The sequence below is a fragment of the Oncorhynchus mykiss genome, chromosome 5 (assembly GCF_013265735.2).
Source record: "Oncorhynchus mykiss isolate Arlee chromosome 5, USDA_OmykA_1.1, whole genome shotgun sequence".
NCBI classification, from domain to species: Eukaryota; Metazoa; Chordata; class Actinopteri; order Salmoniformes; family Salmonidae; genus Oncorhynchus; species Oncorhynchus mykiss.
In genome coordinates this window covers 93,374,187-93,397,912 of record NC_048569.1, presented here as the reverse complement: position 1 = coordinate 93,397,912, position 23,726 = coordinate 93,374,187, and the positions used below count along the sequence as shown (strand labels likewise).

The 23,726-nt window shown below is 43.4% G+C and overlaps 1 protein-coding gene across 6 annotated transcripts in view; it reads left to right on the top strand.

Moving 5' to 3' along the window:
* LOC110524839 (rho guanine nucleotide exchange factor 18) overlaps positions 1-23,726 on the top strand; it is a 111,878-nt gene that overhangs the window by 14,455 nt on the left and 73,697 nt on the right. For 3 of the 6 annotated variants that reach the window (XM_036978845.1, XM_036978844.1, XM_036978842.1), the window contains exons 6-10: positions 3,049-3,103; positions 4,037-4,081; positions 5,158-5,235; positions 5,391-5,499; positions 6,054-6,057. In XM_036978845.1, the coding sequence (XP_036834740.1) occupies positions 3,049-3,103; positions 4,037-4,081; positions 5,158-5,235; positions 5,391-5,499; positions 6,054-6,057 (291 nt within the window). The other 3 variants (XM_036978843.1, XM_036978846.1, XM_036978847.1) reach the window with 3 other exon arrangements.

The window sequence follows — 23,726 nt, the reverse complement described above, 5'->3', positions numbered from 1 at the left end:
GAAACTGAAAGCGCGAACCACTGCTTTTAATCAGGGCAAGGTGACCGGAAACATGACCGAATACAAACAGTGTAGCTATTCCCTCCACAAGGCAATCAAACAAGCTAAGCGTCAGTATAGAGACAAAGTAGATTCGCAATTCAACGGCTCAGACACAAGAGGTATGTGGCAGGGTCTACAATCAATCACGGATTACAAAAAGAAAACAGCCTCGTCGCGGACCAGGATGTCTTGCTCCCAGACAGACTAAACAACTTCTTTGCTCGCTTTGAGAACAATACAGTGCCACTGACACGGCCCGCTACCAAAACCTGCGGACTCTCCTTCACTGCAGCCGACATGAGTAAAACATTTAAACGTGTTAACCCTCGCAAGGCTGCAGGCCCAGGCGGCATACCCAGCCGCGTCCTCAGGGAATGCGCAGACCAGCTGGCTATTGTGTTGACGGACATATTCAATCAAACCTTATCCCAGTCTGCTGTTCCCACATGCTTCAAGAGGGCCACCATTGTTCCTGTTCCCAAGAAAGCTAAGGTAACTGAGCTAAACGACTACCGTCCTGTAGCACTCACTTCCGTCATCATGAAGTGCTTTGAGAGACGAGTCAAGGACCCTATCACCTCCACCCTACCTGACACCCTAGACCCCACTCCAATTTGCTTACCGCCCCAATAGGGCCACAGACGACGCAATCGCAACCACACTGCACACTGCCCTAACCCATCTGGACAAGAGGAATACCTATGTGAGAATGCTGTTCATCAACTACAGCTTGGCATTTAACATCATAGTGCCCTCCAAACTCGTCATCGAGCTCGAGACCCTGGGTCTCGACCCCGCCCTGTGTAACTGGGTACTGGACTTCCTGATGGGCCGCCCCCAGGTGGTGAGGGTAGGTAACAACATCTCCACCCCGCTGATCCTCAACACTGGGGCCCCACAAGGGTGCGTTCTGAGCCCTCTCCTGTACTCCTTGTTCACCCACGACTGCGTGGCCATGCACGCCTCCAAATCAATCATCAAGTTTGCATACGACACTACAGTGGTAGGCTTGATTACCAACAACGACGAGACGGCCTACAGGGAGGAGGTGAGAGCCCTCGGAGTGTGGTGTCAGGAAAATAACCTCACACTCAACGTCAACAAAGCAAAGGAGATGATCGTGGACTTCAGGAAACAGCAGAGGGAGCACCCACCTATCCACATCGATGGAACAGTAGTGGAGAGGGTAGTACGTTTTAAGTTCCTCGGCGTACACATCACAGACAAACTGAATTGGTCCACCCACACAGACAGCGTGGTGAAGAAGGTGCAGCAGCGCCTCTTCAACCTCAGGAGGCTGAAGAAATTAGGCTTGTCACCAAAAGCACTCAAACTTTTACAGATGCACAATCGAGAGCATCCTGTCGGGCTGTATCACTGTCTGGTACGGCAACTGCTCCGCCCACAACCGTAAGGCTCTCCAGAGGGTAGTGAGGTCTGCACAACGCATCACCGGGGGCAAACTACCTGCCCTCCAGGACACCTACACCACCCGATGTCACAGGAAGGCCAGAAAGATCATCAGGGACAACAACCACCCGAGCCATTGCCTGTTCACCCCGCTATCATCCAGAAGGCGAGGTCAGTACAGGTGCATCAAAGCAGGGACCGAGAGACTGAAAAACAGCTTCTATCTCAAGGCCATCAGACTGTTAAACAGCAATCACACCACATTGAGTGGCTGCTGCCAACATACGGACTCAACTCCAGGAAAATTGATGTAAAAAATGTATCACTAGCCACTTTAAACAATGCCACTTAATATAATGTTTACATACCCTACATTACTCATCTCATATGTATATACTGTACTCTATACCATCTACTGCATCTTGCCTATGCCGTTCTGTACCATCACTCATTCATATATTTTTATGTACATATTCTTCTTCCCTTTACACTTGTGTGTATAAGGTAGCTGTTGTGAAATTGTTAGGTTAGATTACTCGTTGGTTATTACTGCATTGTCGGAACTAGAAGCACAAGCATTTCGCTACACTCGCATTAACATCTGCTAACCATGTGTATGTGACAATAAAAATGTGATTTGACTTACAGTAGAAGGACACCAAGATGTCGTCTCCATCATGTACGGTACAGGTCATAGAGTTTTACAGTAGTAGGACACCAAGATGTCGTCTGTATCATGTACGGTACAGGTCATAGAGTTTTACAGTAGAAGGACACCAAGATGTCGTCTGTATCATGTACGGTACAGGTCATAGAGTTTTACAGTAGAAGGACACCAAGATGTCGTCTCTATCATGTACGGTACAGGTCATAGAGTTTTACAGTAGAAGGACACCAAGATGTCGTCTCTATCATGTACGGTACAGGTCATAGAGTTTTACAGTAGTAGGACACCAAGATGTCGTCTGTATCATGTACGGTACAGGTCATAGAGTTTTACAGTAGAAGGACACCAAGATGTCGTCTGTATCATGTACGGTACAGGTCATAGAGTTTTACAGTAGAAGGACACCAAGATGTCGTCTCTATCATGTACGGTACAGGTCATAGAGTTTTACAGTAGAAGGACACCAAGATGTCGTCTGTATCATGTACGGTACAGGTCATAGAGTTTTACAGTAGAAGGACACCAAGATGTCGTCTCTATCATGTACGGTACAGGTCATAGAGTTTTACAGTAGAAGGACACCAAGATGTCGTCTCTATCATGTACGGTACAGGTCATAGAGTTTTACAGTAGTAGGACACCAAGATGTCGTCTGTATCATGTACGGTTCACAGGTCATAGAGTCTTACAGCGGGCATTGTATAGGTCTAAAAAAGAGCCTAAAATGGCCACTTTCATCATGATTTTCACAAAAAATAGTTCATGATAGAAATTTAAAAAGCATGTCAAACATCATTCCCCCCCAATACATTTTTAATGTGAGAATTTCCAGACCAATCTGAGATACCCCAAATGTTTTTGGGCCATGCTGACATGGAATCGCCCATAACATGGTTTGCCATTGTTTTAGTGCTACTGTTGTATTGCAGAGGAGCTGGACCCAGAGGAACCCAACTTGCACACTGCAGAAGGACAGACTCATATGTAAGTTAGTTAACAGTCAAATGTATGTTTACAGTGTGTCTTGGAAGGTTGCAACTTATTTTCTCCCTCTCTCTCAACCTTTCCCTCTCTCCCTTTCCCTCTCTCCCTTTCCCTCTCTCTCCCTTTCCCTCTCTCTCCCTTTCCCTCTCTCCCTTTCCTTCTCTCTTCCTCTCTTCCTCTCCCTCTCTCTTCCTCTCTTCCTCTCCCTCTCTCTTCCTCTCCCTCTCTCTTCCTCTCTTCCTCTCCCTCTCTCTTCCTCTCTTCCTCTCCCTCTCTCTCCCTTTCCCTCTCTCTTCCTCTCCATCTCTCTTCCTTTCTTCCTCTCCCTCTCTCTTCTTCTCTTCCTCTCTCTCTCTCTCTCTCTCTCTCTCTCCCTCTCTCTCTCTCTCCCTTTCCCTCTCCCCCTCTCTCTCCCTCCTTGGCTCAGACCAACACTTCTGTAAACGTTTGTTTCCTTCGGCATTGACATTGTGTACTTATTTTTAGGTAGAGTAATTTACATGAAACGTTGCTGGGTTAACTTACATACAAATCCCTTTTTGAAAGGTATGTTTGTGTACTGCATTCCACCCCTCCTCTTCTTCAGTGCAGCCAACTCCCACAGAGTCTACAGGGCTTTCCCTGTTCCCGTTTTGACATCTCTGCTCCATGTCGTATGTCTTCAGACTGTTCCTCCTCCAGTCCTCTCTCTCCCAGCTCCTTAGATGGCCCCTTCGCGTCTGTGTGTGTATGTTTGTGTGTGTGTGTGTGTGTGTGTTTGTGTATGCTCTGTGTGTATGCTCTGTGTGTGTGTGTGTGTGTGTGTGTGTGTGTGTGTGTGTGTGTGTGTGTGTGTCTCTCTCTCTAAATCACACATCCATTCAGTCTGACACTCAGCGCTCGCTACCCCCAGGCCCAGACCCATTGTCAGTCTCAGTGTCTTGTTTGTCTTAGGCTGATGATACAAAAAGTTCTGCAAGAGCTCAAGCAGTACCACGGGTAAGTAAACAGGCCAAGGAGGCATGCTTGGCCCTGATGCACCCCCATCCCATCGAATCCTATAGCCTAGCAAAGCATGGGGAAATCACTGGCCTTTGCAGTGTTTGTTTGCGTATGTGTGAAAAGGCTGACTCAATGGTGTGGAATTAGCATGCACTTATGCTAGGTTACTCTGGGTGGGTGACAGCATCTGGTTCTGCACAGCGACAGCCTTGGTTCTGTACAGCGACAGCCTTGGTTCTGTACAGCAATAGCCTTGGTTCTGCACAGCGACAGCCTTGGTTCTGCACAGCGACAGCCTTGGTTCTGCACAGCGACAGCCTTGGTTCTGTACAGCGACAGCCTTGGTTCTGTACAGCGATAGCCTTGGTTCTGTACAGCGACAGCCTTGGTTCTGTACAGCGATAGCCTTGGTTCTGTACAGCGATAGCCTTGGTTCTGTACAGCGATAGCCTTGGTTCTGTACAGCGATAGCCTTGGTTCTGTACAGCGATAGCCTTGGTTCTGCACAGCGAAAGCCTTGGTTCTGCACAACGACAGCCTTGGTTCTGTACAGCGATAGCCTTGGTTCTGTACAGCGATAGCCTTGGTTCTGTACAGCGATAGCCTTGGTTCTGTACAGCGATAGCCTTGGTTCTGCACAGCGAAAGCCTTGGTTCTGCACAACGACAGCCTTGGTTCTGTACAGCGATAGCCTTGGTTCTGTACAGCGATAGCCTTGGTTCTGCACAGCGAAAGCCTTGGTTCTGCACAACGACAGCCTTGGTTCTGTACAGCGATAGCCTTGGTTCTGTACAGCGATAGCCTTGGTTCTGCACAGCGATAGCCTTGGTTCTGCACAGCGACACAGTTTTTGATGAAGATGTATGTTGGTTTTTAACTTTAACTGCATGGCCACCTGATTTAGAGCTTTTCCTCTGTTTGTGAACTTACCTGAGAATGACATTCATCTGCCTGGATGAAGCGTGCCCACAGGCTGTAGTCGCCTATTATTATGCTCAATGTTTATCTCAATAGTAAAGCGCTGTGTTATTGAACCCGGAGTAACTGTCCAACCGATGTCTTCTCCTCCACAGAGCCAGGCAGAGGACCACAAGGCCAGAGGGGAAGGAGACTGGAAGTAGTGTCACCTGGTATGAATTTCTCTCCAACGAGTAAGTCGTCCATGGCCAGAGGATTTCACACTCATTTTAGTTTATGGAGGTTGACATTTCTTCTTTTACTCTGAAAATTCATTTCATATTAGTTTGTAATTTAATTGATCACATGGGCCACGTCTGCCATCAGTCATTTGTCTTCTACTTGGTAGAAATGAGGAAGAAGAGGACCGAACAGAGAAAGTGGAGAAGGGGACCAAAGTGAAGCGCACCCTGAGCTCGCTTAGGAGCAGAATGACTGGCTCATTCAACAAAGACAAGGTGAACCAAAACAACACATGATGTACTGTATATACACACACACACTCAACATATTAGTACTGTGTATATACACACACACACACACTCCACATATTAACAACTGGTTAGGGTGTGGTGTGAGCTTGCATGATAAGTAGTAGCTGTGTGAGCATTGAGCAACTTTTTTGATAACTTGGGAATAACTAGTCTGTTACTGTCCCATGTTTGTTACATTGCCCACATTGCCTGTTTAGCTAGGATACGTTGATGTCAACATCATGTCATTATAAGGATCAAATCCTCGGGGTGTTAGGCAATATTACTGTCAGACAGTGATGTGAAAGCTATTGTTCATTTACATCCTAATGTCATCATTTTAGTGTGTGGGCACAGAATGTCTCTCTTCATCCTCATCTTCTGAGTCAGCCCTGTTGTCCTGTTATATTACCCCATGATACAGTCACTTCTTATGTTGTATTTAAAAAAAACAAATCACCACAGTACAGTATTAAAAGTACAGTGTCAAAGATGAAAGGTGACATTATTTTCTCCCTGTTTCTCTTTCGTTCCCCCAGCAGGGTAAGAACCGAGAGAAAGAGCAGCAGAAGGGGAAGGAGAGGGAACTCAAAGAGAAAGAGCAGCAGAAGGGGAAGGAGAGGGAACTCAAAGAGAAACTGCATCACAGTATTAGCAGTGGGCATAATTTGGTGCCAGGCTCCTTCTCCAGCTGTGCCACCTGCTCACTGTGCAGTAAGGCCCTGCAGAAAAAGCATGGTCTGCAGTGCCTGAGTGAGTAAGACACTAACTAACACACTCTAACACAGTGTACACTCGGCCTTCACACACTCTTCAAGTGTACCTCACACACTTTTCCCACTGGGCACTTTCCCCACTGGAAACAATCAACGTTGTTTCCACATTTTATATCGACTTATCTTCCTTTTTTTTTTACCCAAATTCAATGAGGCTTGTTTTTTTTTATTTTTTATTTATGGGTCCAAAGTTTGTGTCCAGTGGAACCTACTACTCTCTGTTTATGACTTATAATCAACACACTCCTCTGCTCCTTTCTTAGACAACTATGCAAGTGTTTCGTTTCACTTCCTGTTGATAGCATGTGCTTGTGTAATGGAGGAAGGACATAGTTCCCACTAGATGGCCAAGCTGCAAAGTCAAAATAGGCTACATCAACAAAACAAATGTATGAAAGCTAAAATATGCTTTTTGGTCTCAATTTATGGTGTAGGTAAGACATAAGGTTAGCAGTGTGGTTAAGGTTAGGGTTAGGTTTAAAATACGATTTTAAAAAGAGGAATTGTAGAACTGGGCGGGGCTTCTGACTTTGCAACTTGGTCAGATAGTAACGACCATCTCTGTCACACAGAACCTTGAACTGGTTACATGGACAGTTGGAGTGAATCCAGAACAAATACATTTACTTGAACTGTCAGGTCATGTGCACGCCATTCTGTCTGTTTGGTCTTTACAGTACCTGTCCTCCCAAGTTTTGCCGTAAACACTGAGAACATCAAACTGGTGCGAAGGCAAAACAAGACATTGCAGTCAACACTTTTTTAAGTGACTGTTTCAACTGTTAACATGATATTTAGGCCCACTAGGAAAGTATCTGGTAACAATGGCAGTTTTATGGCACTTAACTTTGTAGAATTCTACAGAACTGGCAACTACCAAAGAAATGAACACGTAATTCATACCTCCATTACTGTGTAATTGCTATTTCGCCATGTACTTTCTGAGTAAATGCCTGGAATGTTCCGTACCGCCAGTAAGATACATTTCTGCCACCAGATAATGCTTACAGCTACAATAGAAGTACAACATGTTTCACCACCAATGGGGCTTCTCCCTCTGACACTCTTTCCTCACCCCTGTGCGGTAGCAGTCCAGACGATAAGATGTATTAACACAGGGAGTGATTTCAGCGCCAATAGAAACTGTATTTTGAATTCCATAATTAAAAAGATATGATATATTTCATGATTTGAAACTGCATAGACTTAATATTGAATTCAAATACAATTTCTGTTGGCACTGAAATCACTCCATTATGTAGCCTGATGACGAAGTAGCCCTGTCTTTGTTGTGGGGTGAGGCAGTGTCAGCAGATGATAGGGCAACGCAACACTAAACACACGCAGACAGGAGAAGAGTAGAACAATGGTCTAATACCAGTGTATGAGGGAGGTGGTTTTAAATGTTGTTTTTAAATCACTCCCACATAACAGCCTTTTCTTTGGACGTTGACATGGACATACGGATACAACAGTATAGCCGTTAAGGGAAAAGGATGACTGAAATATTAACACCAAACAGAGCAGAGGGGCTTCTTATTGAATGACTTGCGCTGGGACCCAGTGGAATACTGTGTCACCCACAGACATTTATTCTCACTATTTCACCCTACCGCATGTTCTTTACGTTTGGGTGGCCCAAGTAATGGCCTGAGACAAAATCCTAACCTCTTGGAATAACAAGGACAGAGCCCACAGGGAAAGGTATGTCAGTCACTGATTTTAATCTTTAAACCAAAATATACTCTCTCTTTGTTTTTCCGAATGTAATTGAGCTGCGGTTGAAGTAGAACTCCCCTGGCTGCAAATAAGGGAGGATGTTTGTTTACAGAGGATGTTTGTTTACGTGCTGCTTTGTTGCCATTTGCTTTGTACCTTTTGTTATTATGATATTGAAGGAGTTGAGACAAAACGTGTTAACCTCTTACCACACACACACTGTGTGTGTCCCCTTACCTCTTACCATAGAATTATTAGCTCAAGTTCCAACGCCATTGTTTAAAACTGTAGGTAGGTCCTCAAGCCACACACATCACTTATAGTATCTAGTGCCCAGCTACTGGATAGAACGACATTTGGGTCTGTCTTTTTTTTTGTATACGTTAATGTCACATCTCGTGTTAATGGAATTCACAGACCCTTCTCTTCGCACACATGGTCTGCAGTGATTAGTTGGGAGGGGAATCCTCTGGAAAACAGTGTGACTGTAAACACATGGGCAAACACTATCAAACTCTCTCACTCATGGGTTTTTCATTGTTAAACTGCATGGGGAACTTGTAGTCTCAGTGTCCAATTTCATATTATACTATATTTTCACTCTGGAATGAGGAAACTACTGCCTGGTCTCTTTCGTTGAGTTCATTGTCTAGGTCTAGGAGACATAATAGATAGCTACAGTATATAGTCTACTGTAGTACATTATCCTAAATTAAACTATTAAAGGGCTTGAAGTGTTTACAGACCTGAGTAGAGCGACAAAGCCCGCAATCACCAAAAAACAGGCATAAATCGGACAGCAGGACAAGACTGCTGGGGAATATTATGAATGACTGTTTACTTTAGTTGGCTTATTAAGCATGAAACAAATCATACTGATATATCTCACAAGGCACCAAATAATCAGGATGCTTAGGACTGGGCTGCCTTATGATTCAACACTAACCAGTGACAGACAGGCAGCAGGCGGTAGTGCAAAACACACTCACACACATGCAAGCAGGCAGCCAGGCATACACACACACACACACACACACACACACACACACACACACACACACACACAAACACAGGACAGAAAGACATACTGTGGCATGACTTGCATTTGAGTAAAGATATTACATATTTGTTTTTAGTTGGAATCTTCTAAAACACTACAAGCCAAATGAATTCCACTCCAACCTCCTCCAAATGTTTAACAAATGCAGGAAAAATAAACAACCATCATTAATGGCCTACTTATTGGCGTGAGAAAAGAAGTGAGTGTCCCTTTAATTCTGAACCCAAGCCTAGGATAATCAGCCTAGAATCAGCCTGTGGAATGCGTCGTTTGTAAACCAGGGATTGTTCCCATAATTCTTGCTTGTTGGAGAGTGTAGGGAAGCCGAGCTGGACGGAGAAAACAGTGGGAATGTACTGATTTTACACGACATACCGATTTCTTTTGAATTAGATCACAGACTTGTGTTTTTTCTTTCACGGTAAGCTCTCGAACAAAACAGGTGGATGCGCCGTTTTTCTTCTCTCTCTCTCTCTCACTTGTTGCAGAGATCTACTTAGATGCTACAGTAGTTAGCTAACCAGTATGCTAAGGTATTTGACCGGTAAATTAGCCATCTATAGGCCAGCTAGCTAACTAACTGAAAAAGGTACAGAGTTCAGAGACAAAATACACGTAGAGATGTTTTAGTAGCTAGCTACCTGCAGACCTGAAATGCGTACCGTATTTCAATACTGTATTTAAATACGTTGGCTTAGCTAGGTAGCTTGATATCCAAGTTAAGAGCTAATTACAGTAGCTAACTTAGCGAGCTAAGTATGCCAACTAAGCTAGTTAGCTACAGTCCTATAGAACATAAACAAGCTAACTTAGCCAGCTAACGTTAGATTTAACACGAATTAGCTATAATTTGCTACTGTTCCTTTACAACGTATAACTATTTTAGCTAGCTATCTTTAAGATTTGTGATTTGAGATCCTCTTGCAACAGGTGATCGAGCCAAGTTTACTACTAACGTTATCCAGTATATGTTTTTACTAGAAAGTCAATCATCTAGCTATCTACAGCAAGTGAGCGCTAATTATCTCATAGTTTTGTTTAGCTTTTAGCAAATATAGCAAGCCATTTTTCAATAGAGTTTAACAGTAGCTACATAAACTTATGTTTCAATAATGTACTATATTGCTTATTGTTTACTCTCAAACTACTACCAAGTAAGCCTACCTAACAATTTAATTGCCTACAATATGCAGGCTTGTCCCTCATGGTTTGTTTATATTTTTGCCTGTTAATTTTCTAAATTTTATTTAAAATATCCGTCTGAAAATCACTGCTAAACTGCATTGTAACTTTCTTAGATCAAAATATAATCTCAAACGAATGCACTACAGCATAAGTATATCAGTAACGTTATATCTCAAACAAATGCACTACAGCATAAGTATATCAGTAACGTTATATCTCAAACGAATGCACTACAGCATAAGTATATCAGTAACGTTATATCTCAAACGAATGCACTACAGCATAAGTATATCAGTAACGTTATATCTCAAACAAATGCACTACAGCATAAGTATATCAGTAACGTTATATCTCAAACGAATGCACTACAGCATAAGTATATCAGTAACGTTATATCTCAAACGAATGCACTACAGCATAAGTATATCAGTAACGTTATATCTCAAACGAATGCACTACAGCATAAGTATATCAGTAACGTTATATCTCAAACGAATGCACTACAGCATAAGTATATCAGTAACGTTATATCTCAAACGAATGCACTACAGCATAAGTATATCATCAATATTTGGCATGCTTCATTTGGGAGTGAAACATGGATGGTTCCTTGTCCCATTTCTTCAAACACTGCAGTACATAAGCCCAGGTCTGGACTAGGTGGTCACATTTCCCACCAACCTCTCTCAGTTCTCTGAGCTCACTGGGTCGGGGTCACATGGTAATAATTGTGCTTGGCAGGTCTGCCAGTGTATATGTAACAGCTCACCCCAGTGCCTCTGAGTCTACCCCTGTTAGGACACTGCTTCTTCACACCTGACTGACCACCCTCCTACCCTGCCTCTACCCACCCTCCTACCCTGCCTCTACCCACCCTCCTACCCTGCCTCTACCCAGGGATGAGTCAGGTGCACTGAACAGGCTATGCTACTCAGTCAGGGCAGACCAGCTTCCTCTCACCAAGTTCCTATTCAGTAGGTTGGCATATTTTAGAAAGCTGCAGATGGACAATATATTATGGAAAGAACAGTTTTCTGTGTTGTGGAATATGAACTTGTTTTGATGCATTGGGGCAATATTAGGCTAAGAAACAAAAACTTTTTTGAAACTTGTTTGGCTAACGATGTCATATGTGATCTTTAGTGCTGAGGCTTCTGTCCTGGGAGAACTGTGAATTAGCCTAGTCCTAGGTCAGGTGCACAGACGGTTGTCAGCAGCGCAGCAGGAGTAGACGACGTAGCACACCGGAAGTGGTTTCTCTCAGTCGGTATTAGATGTGTCATTTTGTAACATTTATGAGTCAAATCATTCCAACAGCCGTCTGTACGACGACTGCAGGACCTGACGTATGTTAGAAAATTGGAGTGCTGCTGTGGGTAGATTGTTTAAGATACCAGTGTGAATATATTATATATATATATATATACACACACACACACACACACACACACACACACTTGATGGTGTTAATTGGTTACATTTGGGTGAGGCTGTACTATCAGGTGAGAAGCTTGGCTTCCCATCCCTAGCCCCTCCCCTATCTATCTTCATGCCAGAAAGTTCAATTGACTCCTGTGCTACAAATAAAACTAACAGTAAATACCAAACTGACAAATATGTCTAGGACTTGTGCTTATTAAACATTATGTATTACTACTAGTAAGGATCCTCTTCCAGGGAAAATGAAATAACTTTCAGAAGAAATCCCTTCACTATCGCAATCTGTGTGGCGGTTTCTCCCTTAATAAAGATAACACAAGGCCTTGCATTCTTCAGGGCAGGCTGATATTGAGTGTCTGCTAGCTTGCTGCCTGTTGCCTCCACCTCTCTCGTTGTGGTGGGTCATGGAATTTAGAATGTCAACCAAGTGACCACGGTCACTGTTTTATAATTGTTTGAATAGCAAACATTTGGTTTAAAAAAAAAAAGCGATATTTTTTTTCCTCCGTCTCCTGTGTTGGTTCGCCAGCGTGGCCTGTTTTGGTAAGACATTGGGGGCGTGTATTTTACGATACTCCTTTGCTACAACACCTCGCCGAAACAAACAAAGAGTCCATGTTACCGTGGAAACAGACTCAACCTCACCTTTGTCTGAATACCAAGCGTTCGTCAGTCAGCTGTTCGTTCAATAACACAACCTTCCTCTGAAACTGGGTAGTTTGGTCTCCTTATATGGTCTGTTTGACGTGAACCAGGCTTTAACTTTGGTGCTTTTGGGTAAAGTTTGTTGACTTAAAGATGTAAAACTTAAATAAATAAAAAAAAATATATATATGTATTAAAGCGGTTAATGACAGTTATATTATTTTAATGATGCTAATTTTATTTTTACTTACTGTCTATTTGAATAATTGTCAATTTACACAATTATACAATGACCGTTTCAGCCGTAGTGGTGGCTCCTGTCTCGAGAGGGCTGTGTTTCTGTACACACCATTAAGTCAGTTGGTCATTAGTGCTGAGTGATTCATTGACCTTTTGGTTGTTTTTTTGTGTTTTTTTAAACAACTAATTGACCAATGTACGTTCAATTATTTGAATTCCATTTCATTTTTTTTTTTCTTTTTCTGTGAGCTCAATGCGCATATTGCACCGTTTCTGTAGGGAGAAATCCGATCAAGCCCGAACTATGCGATGTTGTAGTTTCCAACAGGCCAATATTCTACATAGTTTAGAGCAGAAAACGTGGTATTTAACTACAATGACCATAAACCATTGCGCGCCTACTTGTCTGTTTGTTTCTTTTACACCTACTACGTAAGAGAGAAGAACGCATGATAGAGGGATACAGAGCAGTTGCTTCGCGAGGCATCTCTACCTGAAAATACATCATCTTAGTCATTGATGGCCTAGTTGGTATTCAGCAGTCATAAAAGTATATGCCTTATTTACTTTGAATAACTACTAAAATAGGGATTTTTGTCAGGCAGCAGCTTTCTAGAGAACAGATGACTTAGAATGAAATAGTCATAAAACAAATATAATATACACAACTAAAATATATGAAAATAAAGTACTATGAATAAATTATGGTTAATAAGCAGTAATGGGCAGTCACTACCAACATGGGGCTTTTATTAATTGTTTTATGTGTTTTGGAATCCAACCCACAATGCATTGTGCATTTAACCCCCCCCCCCGAAAAAAATATAGATTTTTTTTATAATCAAACCGTCCTCAAAACACATCGCTCGCACTGTCGGTCAAGTATGCAGCACTATGCACTTGGCTGCACCCTCAGTTGCTATCCTGTGTTCACTGCTGTGCCAGCCAACAGGTGCAAGGGAGGGTGTGGTGACTGACTGGCTGAATCAAACAAAATACAATGTTATTTGTCTCTCGCTTTGTACATTTCAAGTGTAGACTAACAGTGAAATGCTTACTTACTTACGGGTCCTTTTCCAACAATGCAGAGTTAGGTGCACTATGCCGAAATTTGTCACAAAACAAGCAATTATCATTGTACCAGCTGTGAAATATATTTACCATAACCAGTTGTTGGGAAGCTCGTGTACAAACCCAAAAGGAAAAGATGCAAAAATGAAACTTTAAGAACAGGAAGCATAGAAATAACACGCACAGAAGAGATCTACCCCTTCTTTGACTGCCGTTCAATGAAAATGACAGATCTGGGCCTCCCGGGTGGCGCAGTGGTTAAGGGCGCTGTACTGCAGCGCCAGCTGTGCCATCAGAGTCTCTGGGTTCGCGCCCAGGCTCTGTCGTAACCGGCCGCGACCGGGAGGTCCGTGGGGCGACGCACAATTGGCCTAGCGTCGCCCGGGTTAGGGAGGGCTTGGTCGGTAGAGGTGTCCTTGTCTCATCGCGCACCAGCGACTCCTGTGGCGGGCTGGGCGCAGTGTACGCTAGCCAAGGTGGCCAGGTGCACGGTGTTTCCTCCGGCGCATTGGTGCAGCTGGCTTCCGGGTTGGATGTGCGCTGTGTTAAAGAAGCAGCGGCTTGGTTGGTTGTGTATCGGAGGACGCATGACTTTCAACCTTCGTCTCTCCCGAGCCCATACGGGAGTTGTAGCGATGAGACAAGATAGTAGCTACAATTGGATACTACGAAATTGGGGAGAAAAAGGGGTAAAATTCAACAAAAAGAAAAAAAAAGAAAATGACAGATCTATAACACACATTTCTATGTGAATTTGATTGAGTTGCCCAAAAAGTTATATATAACAGCTTTGAAGATAAACAAAAGAATACATAGTGACACGAGGAATAAATAAACAGTGAATAACTAACGAGTAAAATGACATGGCTATATACGGGGGGTAGCAGTACGAGGTAGTAACATGGCTATATACAGGGAGTAGCAGTACGAGGTAATAACATGGCTATATACAGGGAGTAGTCAATGTGCAGGGGTACGAGGTAATAACATGGCTATATACAGGGAGTAGCAGTACCCAGTCGATGTGCAGGGGTACGAGGTAATAACATGGCTATATACAGGGAGTAGCAGTACCCAGTCGATGTGCAGGGGTACGAGGTAATAACATGGCTATATACAGGGAGTAGCAGTACGAGGTAATAACATGGCTATATACAGGGAGTAGCAGTACCCAGTCAATGTGCAGGGGTACAAGGTAATAACATGGCTATATACAGGGAGTAGCAGTACTGAGTCGATGTGCAGGGGTACGAGGTAAAAACATGAGTGGGTATCAGTGGGTGTGGGTTAGGGTATCAGTGGGTGTGGTTTGGGGTGTTTGTGTGGTTTGGGGTGTTTGTGTGGTTTGGGGTGTCAGTGTGGTTTGGGGTGTCAGTGTGGTTTGGGGTGTCAGTGTGGTTTGGGGTGTCAGTGTGGTTTGGAGTGTCTGTGTGTGTGTGTTAGTTGGGGTGTCTGTGTTGGGTTGGGGTGTCTGTGTGTGTGGGTTGGGGTGTCAGTGTGTGTGGTGTGGGTTCGGGTGTCAGTGGGTGTGGTGTGTATGTGTGGGTTGGGGTGTCAGTGTGTGTGGTGTGGGGTGTCAGTGTGTGTGGTGTGGGTGTGTGGGTGTGCAGTGCAAGAGAGTTGGAGAATAAAGGGTAGACAGGTAGTCCGGGTAGCCATTTGATTAGCTATTTAGCAGTCTTGTCTAGCAGTCTTGTCTAGCAGTCTTGTCTAGCAGTCTTGTCTAGCAGTCTTGTTTAGCAGTCTTGTTTAGCAGTCTTATGGCTTGGGGGTAGAATCTGTTCAGGGTCCTGTTGGTTCCAGACTTGGTGCGCTGGCTGGCTGACTGACTGACTGGCTGGCTGTTCAGTGTTGGCTCACTATCGGCCCCTCACCACACCATTACTGAATCATTCTTGCTAACCCTGTCTGGCAGGCCTTTTCAGCTGCTGAGTACCCTGGTACTCACTCAGCTATTGCCAAACACAGACCGAGCTAATCCCTGATGGGTCAACTCTGACCCGAGCTGAACCCTGATGGGTCAACTCTGACCCGAGCTGAACCCTGACCCTGACATAATACATTTATCCCCACCACAACTGACATTACACATTTACAGTTGAAGTCGGAAGTTTACATACACCTTAGCCAAATACATTTAAACTCAGTTTTTCACAATTCCTGACATTTAATCCTTGTAAAAATTCCCTGTCTTTGGTAATTTAGGATCACCACATTATTTTAAGAATGTGAAATGTCAGAATAATAGTAGAGAATTATTTCTTTCCGCTTTTATTTCTTTCATCACATTCCCAGTGGGTCAGAAGTTTACATGCGCTCAATTAGTATTTGGTAGCATTGCCTTTTAAATTGTTTAACTTGGGTCAAACGTTTCGGGTAGCCTTCCACAAGCTTCCCACAATAAGTTGGGTGAATTTTGGCCCATTCCTCCTGACAGAGCTGGTGTAACTGAGTCAGATTTGTAGGCCTCCTTGCTCGTACACTCTTTTTCGGTTTTTCCCTTCTCATTTCCTATAGGATTGAGGTCAGGGCTTTGTGATGGCCACTCCAATACTTTGACTTTGTTATCCTTAAGCCATTTTGCCACAACTTTGGAAGTATGCTTGGGGTCATTGTCCATTTGGAAAACCCATTTGCAACCAAGCTTTAACTTCCTGACTGATGTCTTCAGATGTTGCTTCAATATATCCACATAATTGTCCATCCTTATGATGCCATCTATTTTGTGAAGTGCACCAGTCCCTCCTCAGCAAAGCACCCCCACAACATGATGCTGCCACCCCTGTGCTTCATGGTTGGGATGGTGTTCTTCGACTTGCAAGCCACCCCCTTTTTCCTACAAACATAACGATGGTCATTATGGCCAAACAGTTCTATTTTTGTTTCATCAGACCAGAGGACATATCTCCAAAAAGTACAATCTTTGTCCCCATGTGCAGTTGCAAACCGTAGTCTGGCTTTTTTATTTTTTTTGAATTTTACCCCTTTTTCTCCCCAATTTCGTAGTATCCAATTGTAGTAGTAGCTACTATCTTGTCTCATTGCTACAACTCCCGTACGGGCTCGGGAGAGACGAAGGCTGAATGTCATGCGTCCTCCGATACACAACCCAACCAGCCGTACTGCTTCTTAACACAGCGCGCGTCCAACCCGGAAGCCAGCCACACCAATGTGTCGGAGGCTACACCGTGCACCTGGCAACCTTGGCTAGCGCGCACTGCGCCCGGCCCGCCACAGGAGTCGCTGGTGCGCGATGAGACAAGGAGATCCCTACCGACCAATCCCTCCCTAACCCGGACGACGCTAGGCCAATTGTGCGTCGCCCCATGGACCTCCCGGTCGCGGCCGGTTACGACAGAGCCTGGGCGCGAACCCAGGGACTCTGATGGCACTTAACCACTGCGCCACCCGGGAGGCCCGTAGTCTGGCTTTTTATGGCTGTTTGGAGCAGTGGCTTCTTCCTTGCTGAGCGGCCTTTCAGGTTAAGTCGATATCGGACATCTTCACAAGGTCCTTTGCTGTTGTTCTGGGATTGATTTGCACTTTTCGCACCAAAGTACGTTCATCTCCAGGAGACAGAATGCGTCTCCTTCCTGAGCGGTATGACGGCTGCGTGGTCCCATGGTGTTTATACTTGCGTACAATTATTTGTACAGATGAACGTGGTACCTTCAGGCGTTTAGAAATTGCTCCCAAGGATGAACCAGACTCGTGGAGGTCTACAATTTTTGGGGAGATTTTGGCTGATTTCTTTTGACTTTCCCATGATGTCAAGCAAAGAGGCACTGAGTTTGAAGGTAGACCTTGAAGTACATCCACAGGTACACCTCCAATTGACTAAAATTATGTCAGTTAGCTTATCAGAAGCTTCTAAAGGTATGACGTCTTTTTTTCTGTAATTTTCCAAGCTGTTTAAAGTAGAGGTCGACCGATTAATCGGAATGGCCGATTTCAAGTTTTCATAACAATCGGAAATCGGTATTTTTGGACACAGATTTGGCTGATTTATTTATTTAAATAAAAATTGTACACCTTTTATTTAACTAGGCAAGTCAGTTAAGAACACATTCTTATTTTCAATGATGGCCTAGGAATGGTGGGTTAACTGCCTTGTTCAGGGGCAGAACGACAGATTTTTACCTTGTCAGCTCGGGGATTCAATCTTGCAACCTTACAGTCCAACACTCTAACCACCTGATTGCATTGCACTCCATGAGGAGTCTGCCTGTTACGCGAATGCATTAAGCCAAGGTAAGTTGCTAGCTAGCATTAAACGTATCTTATAAAAAAACAATCAATCAATCATAATCACTAGTTACACATGGTTGATGATATTACTAGTTTATCTAGCGTGTCCTGCGTTGCATATAATCGATGCGGTGCGTATTTGTGGAAAAAGGACTGTCGTTCCTCCAATGTGAACCTAACCATAAACACCAATGCCTTTCTTAAAATCAATACACAAAAGTATATATTTTTAAACCTGCATATTTAGCTAAAAAAAAATCCAGGTTAGCAGGCAATATTAACCAGGTGAAATTGTGTCACTTCTCTTGCGTTCATTGTACGCAGAGTCAGTGTATATGCAACAGTTTGGGCCGCCTAATTGACCAGAATTGTACATAATTATGACATAACGTTGAAGGTTGTGTAATGTAACAGGAATATTTAGACTTATGGATGCCACCCGTTAGATCAAATACGGAATGGTTTCGTATTTCATTGAGATGATAGTTTCCGGATTCGACCATATTAATGACCTAAGGCTCGTATTTCTGTGTGTTATCATGTTATAACTAAGTCTATGATTTGATAGAGCAGTCTGACTGAGTGATGGTAGGTACCAGCAGGCTCGTAAGCATTCATTCAAACAGCACTTTCATGCGTTTGACAGCAGCTCGTCGCAATGCTTCAAGCATTGCGCTGTTTATGACTTCAAACCTATCAACTCCCGAGATTAGGCTGGTGTAACCAATGTGAAATGGCTAGCTAGTTAGCAGGGTGCGCGCTAATACCGTTTCAAACGTCACTCGCTCTGACACTTGGAGTAGTTATTCCCCTTGCTCTGCAAGGGCCGCGGATTTTGTGGAGCGATGGGTAATGCTGCTTCGAGGGTGGCTGTTGTCAATGTGTTCCTGGTTCGAGCCCAGGTAGGAGCGGAAGCTATACTGTTACACTGGCAATACTAAAGTGCCTATAAGAACATCCAATAGTCAAAGGTTAATGAAATACAAATGGTATAGAGGGAAATAGTCCTATAATTCCTATAATAACTATACACGTTAGCTTTCTTACATGGCACATATTGCACTTTTACTTTCTTCTCCAACACTTTGTTTTTGCATTATTTAAACCAAATTGAACATGTTTCATTATTTATTTGAGGCTAAATTGATTTTATTGATCTATTATATTAAGTTAAAATAAGTGTTCATTCAGTATTGTTGTAATTGTCATTAATACAAATAAATAAAACAAATAGGCCGATTTAATTGGTATCGGCTTTTTTTTGTCCTCCAATAATCGGTATCGGTGTTGAAAAATCATAATCAGTCGACCTCTAGTTTAAAGGCACAGTAAACGTAGTGTATGTAAACTTCTGACCCACTGGAATTGTGATATAGTGAATTATAAGTGAAATAATCTGTCTTTAAACAATTGTTGGAAAAAGGACTTGTGTCATGCACAAAGTAGATGTCCTAACCGACTTGCCAAAACTACACTTTGTTAACAGGAAAATTGTGGAGTGGTTGAAAAATGAGTTTTAATGACTCCAACCTAAGTGTATGTAAACTTCCGACTTCAACTGTATCCCCACCACAGCTGACATTACACATGTATCCCCACCACAGCTGACATCACACATGTATCCCCACCACAGCTGACATCACACATGTATCCCCACCACAACTGACATTACACATGTATCCCCACCACAACTGACATTACACATGTATCCCCACCACAACTGACATTACACATGTATCCCCACCACAACTGACATTACACATGTATCCCCACCACAACTGACATTACACATGTATCCCCACCACAGCTGACATTACACATGTATCCCCACCACAACTGACATTACACATGTATCCCCACCACAGCTGACATTACACATGTATCCCCACCACAACTGACATTACACATGTATCCCCACCACAGCTGACATCACACATGTATCCCCACCACAGCTGACATTACACATGTATCCCCACCACAGCTGACATTACACATGTATCCCCACCACAGCTGACATCACACATGTATCCCCACCACAACTGACATTACACATGTATCCCCGCCACAACTGACATTACACATGTATCCCCATCACAGCTGACATTACACATGTATCCCCACCACAACTGACATTACACATGTATCCCCACCACAGCTGACATTACACATGTATCCCCACCACAACTGACATTACACATGTATCCCCACCACAGCTGACATTACACATGTATCCCCACCACAACTGACATTACACATGTATCCCCACCACAGCTGACATCACACATGTATCCCCACCACAACTGACATTACACATGTATCCCCGCCACAACTGACATTACACATGTATCCCCATCACAGCTGACATTACACATGTATCCCCACCACAACTGACATTACACATGTATCCCCACCACAGCTGACATTACACATGTATCCCCACCACAACTGACATTACACATGTATCCCCACCACAGCTGACATTACACATGTATCCCCACCACAACTGACATTACACATGTATCCCCACCACAGCTGACATCACACATGTATCCCCACCACAGCTGACATCACACATGTATCCCCACCACAACTGACATTACACATGTATCCCCACCACAGCTGACATTACACATGTATCCCCACCACAACTGACATTAGAGGACCTGCTTCCTTTTTTCTGTTTGGAGGTGTAGTTAAACCTTTTTTTAATGTAATTTATTTGAACACAGTATTACATGGCAGAAATACAATTTGATATACACATTACACATGAAATGGTACTCAGACATATGTTATACATGATTTGATATATGGTATTTTGGGTCCTAACTATCGCAGATCGTGAGCTTTTAATCCCACCCCTCTGCTACTCTCAGCCTATCCCACCCCTCTGCTTCTCTCAGCCTATCCCACCCCTCTGCTACTCTCAGCCTATCCCACCCCTCTGCTACTCTCAGCCTATCCCACCCCTCTGCTACTCTCAGCCTATCCCACCCCTCTGCTACTCTCAGCCTATCCCACCCCTCTGCTACTCTCAGCCTATCCCACCCCTCTGCTTCTCTCAGCCTATCCCACCCCTCTGCTACTCTCAGCCTATCCCACCCCTCTGCTACTCTCAGCCTATCCCACCCCTCTGCTACTCTCAGCCTATCCCACCCCTCTGCTACTCTCAGCCTATCCCACCCCTCTGCTACTCTCAGCCGATTCTGTCTGGCCACTCTACCATAAATGCCTGTCGTGACGTGACTCATGAATGCGATCATCAAATCAATTAACTGTTTAATACGACAATTAAATTAATCGTGTAACAATGAACTCATTAGCAATCTTGGGGCACCACGGAAAAGGTTTATTTAATGAGTTACCGTTTCCTGAATTAACTCACAGAATATATCACCTTAGACCTCCATTCATTACTATTACCTCATAACAGTCGCATTCTGGATGTGGCATAGTCTGTTAAATCTGCACCAACACTAGTCTACACGGTGACTCAGCGATACACAGATTGGCTTAATTATTTATTTACGAACGGAATAATCACACAGAATTACATAAACCAACACACACACACACACACACACACACACAGGATAGACTATACATTGATTACTACATAATGCAATGAGAAATGGACTAACCCGATTTGACGGCTGGTTACACAATGAAAAGTGGTGGGGAAGGGGGCAGGAGAAGGCGAGACAAAGGAATTCAACCATCGTACATACAGTTAAATAATACGCTCATCGTTTATGTGGATATTTAGCACCCTAACAACCACTCATTAGGATTTAGAATTGCAATGTACATATTAACGCTTGTATGTCTGTCATCTCTCTCTCTCTCTGTTGAAATCGCCCGATCAGTCTGTGACGAATAGTTAGACAGAAAGTCTCTGGTTGTCCACCGGAGGTCACCATCTCCTTAGTCGTTGTTGTAGGTTTCCTTCGTTCTGGAAGTGTTTGTTTAGAATGGATACATCAGACGTTCCAATGGTCGTTTGATAGAGAAATGTTCGGGTTTGTAATTTTCTCGTCTTCGGTTGAGTGTCCTAGACTACGTTACATGCAGAGCTGTAGGCGGTGCATGTCTAGTCTTCTCTGTTGAGTTTTAGAGGGTCTTACTATTTTCTGGTCTGGTAGAGGAACTATTTTACACGTGTTGTCACAGCTCCACGCTTTCTGGTCTAGTAGTTTTAAACCATTTGTGATGTCCGGCTTACCGTCCGTGTACTGGTTTAATGTACATTTCATTAGGAGTCCTTTTATAAACACACTGGAAAAAGGGGTGTTCCATCCTTTTGGCATAATGTCTGTGTTCACGTGGGCGTGGTTACTGACTGGGTAAAACTTTACATGAAAAATAATTCTAATTTACAAGGCAAAAATCACATTTTTATCTTCTGACAGTTTCATATTTAATCATATACGTTTTACAACATTTAGATGTAACTCTGACATATACATTGTGAAAGCTCTTAAAGTTACAATGTTTCCGTTTTATAACGTCTTTAATGGTATCACAAAATCACAAATGATACAACATAATCATTGTTTGGATCCCCACCGACCATTTCCCACATTCTTTATGTGTTAGGAGTATTGTTTCATTATCCACTTTTCGATGTTGAAGTTCTTTGGGCAAGAATCTCTCTATACCACTCAGACATTCCAATCTTGGATACTGAGAGTTAGAAACCATTTACGATTGGTTGCTAAGTCATAAAACCAACCCAACTTTTCCCCTCTTCGAGTCTCATAGCAAAGGGTCTGAATACTTATGCAAATAAGGTATTTCTATTTTTTTTGTTTTAATAAATGTGCAAACATTTCTAAGTTTGGGGAAAATAGGATATTAATTAGCATGTTTTGTAATGTACTCAATGTTATGTGGACAACTAGAAATACCTAGGTGTCTGGTTAGACTGTAAACTCTCCTTCCAGACTCACACCAAACTTCTCCAATCCAAAGTTAAATCTAGAATTGACTTCCTATTTCGCAACAAAGCATCCTTCACTCATGCTGCCAAACATACCCTTGTAAAACTGACCATCCTACCAATCCTCGACTTCGGTGATGTCATTTACAAAATAGCCTCCAATACCCTACTCAATAAATTGGATGCAGTCTATCACAGTGCCATCCGTTTTGTCACCAAAGCCCCATATACTACCCACCACTGCGACCTGTACACTCTCTTTGGTTGGCCCTCGCTTCATACTCGTCGCCAAACCCACTGGCTCCAGGTCATCTACAAGACCCTGCTAGGTAAAGCCCCCCCTTATCTCAGCTCGCTTGTCACCATAGCAGTACCCACCTGTAGCACACGCTCCAGCAGGGATATCTCTCTGGTCACCCCCAAAACCAATTCTTCCGTTGGCCGCCTCTCCTTCCAGTTCTCTGCTGCCAATGACTGGAACGAACTACAAAAATCTCTGAAACTGGAAACACTTATCTCCCTCACTAGCTTTAAGCACCAGCTGTCAGAGCAGCTCACAGATTACTGCACCTGTACATAGCCCATCTATAATTTAGCCCAAACAACTACCTCTTCCCCTACTGTATTTATTTATTTTGCTCCTTTGTACCCCATTATTTCTATCTCTACTTTGCACATTCTTCCACTGCAAATCTACCATTCCAGTGTTTTACTTGCTATATTGTATTTACTTTGCCACCATGGCCTTTTTTTTTAACTTTACCTCCCTTATCTCACCTCATTTGCTCACATTGTATATATACTTATTTTTCTACTGTATTATTGACTGTATGTTTGTTTTACTCCATGTGTAACTCTGTTGTTGTTTGTGTCGCAACTGCTTTGCTTT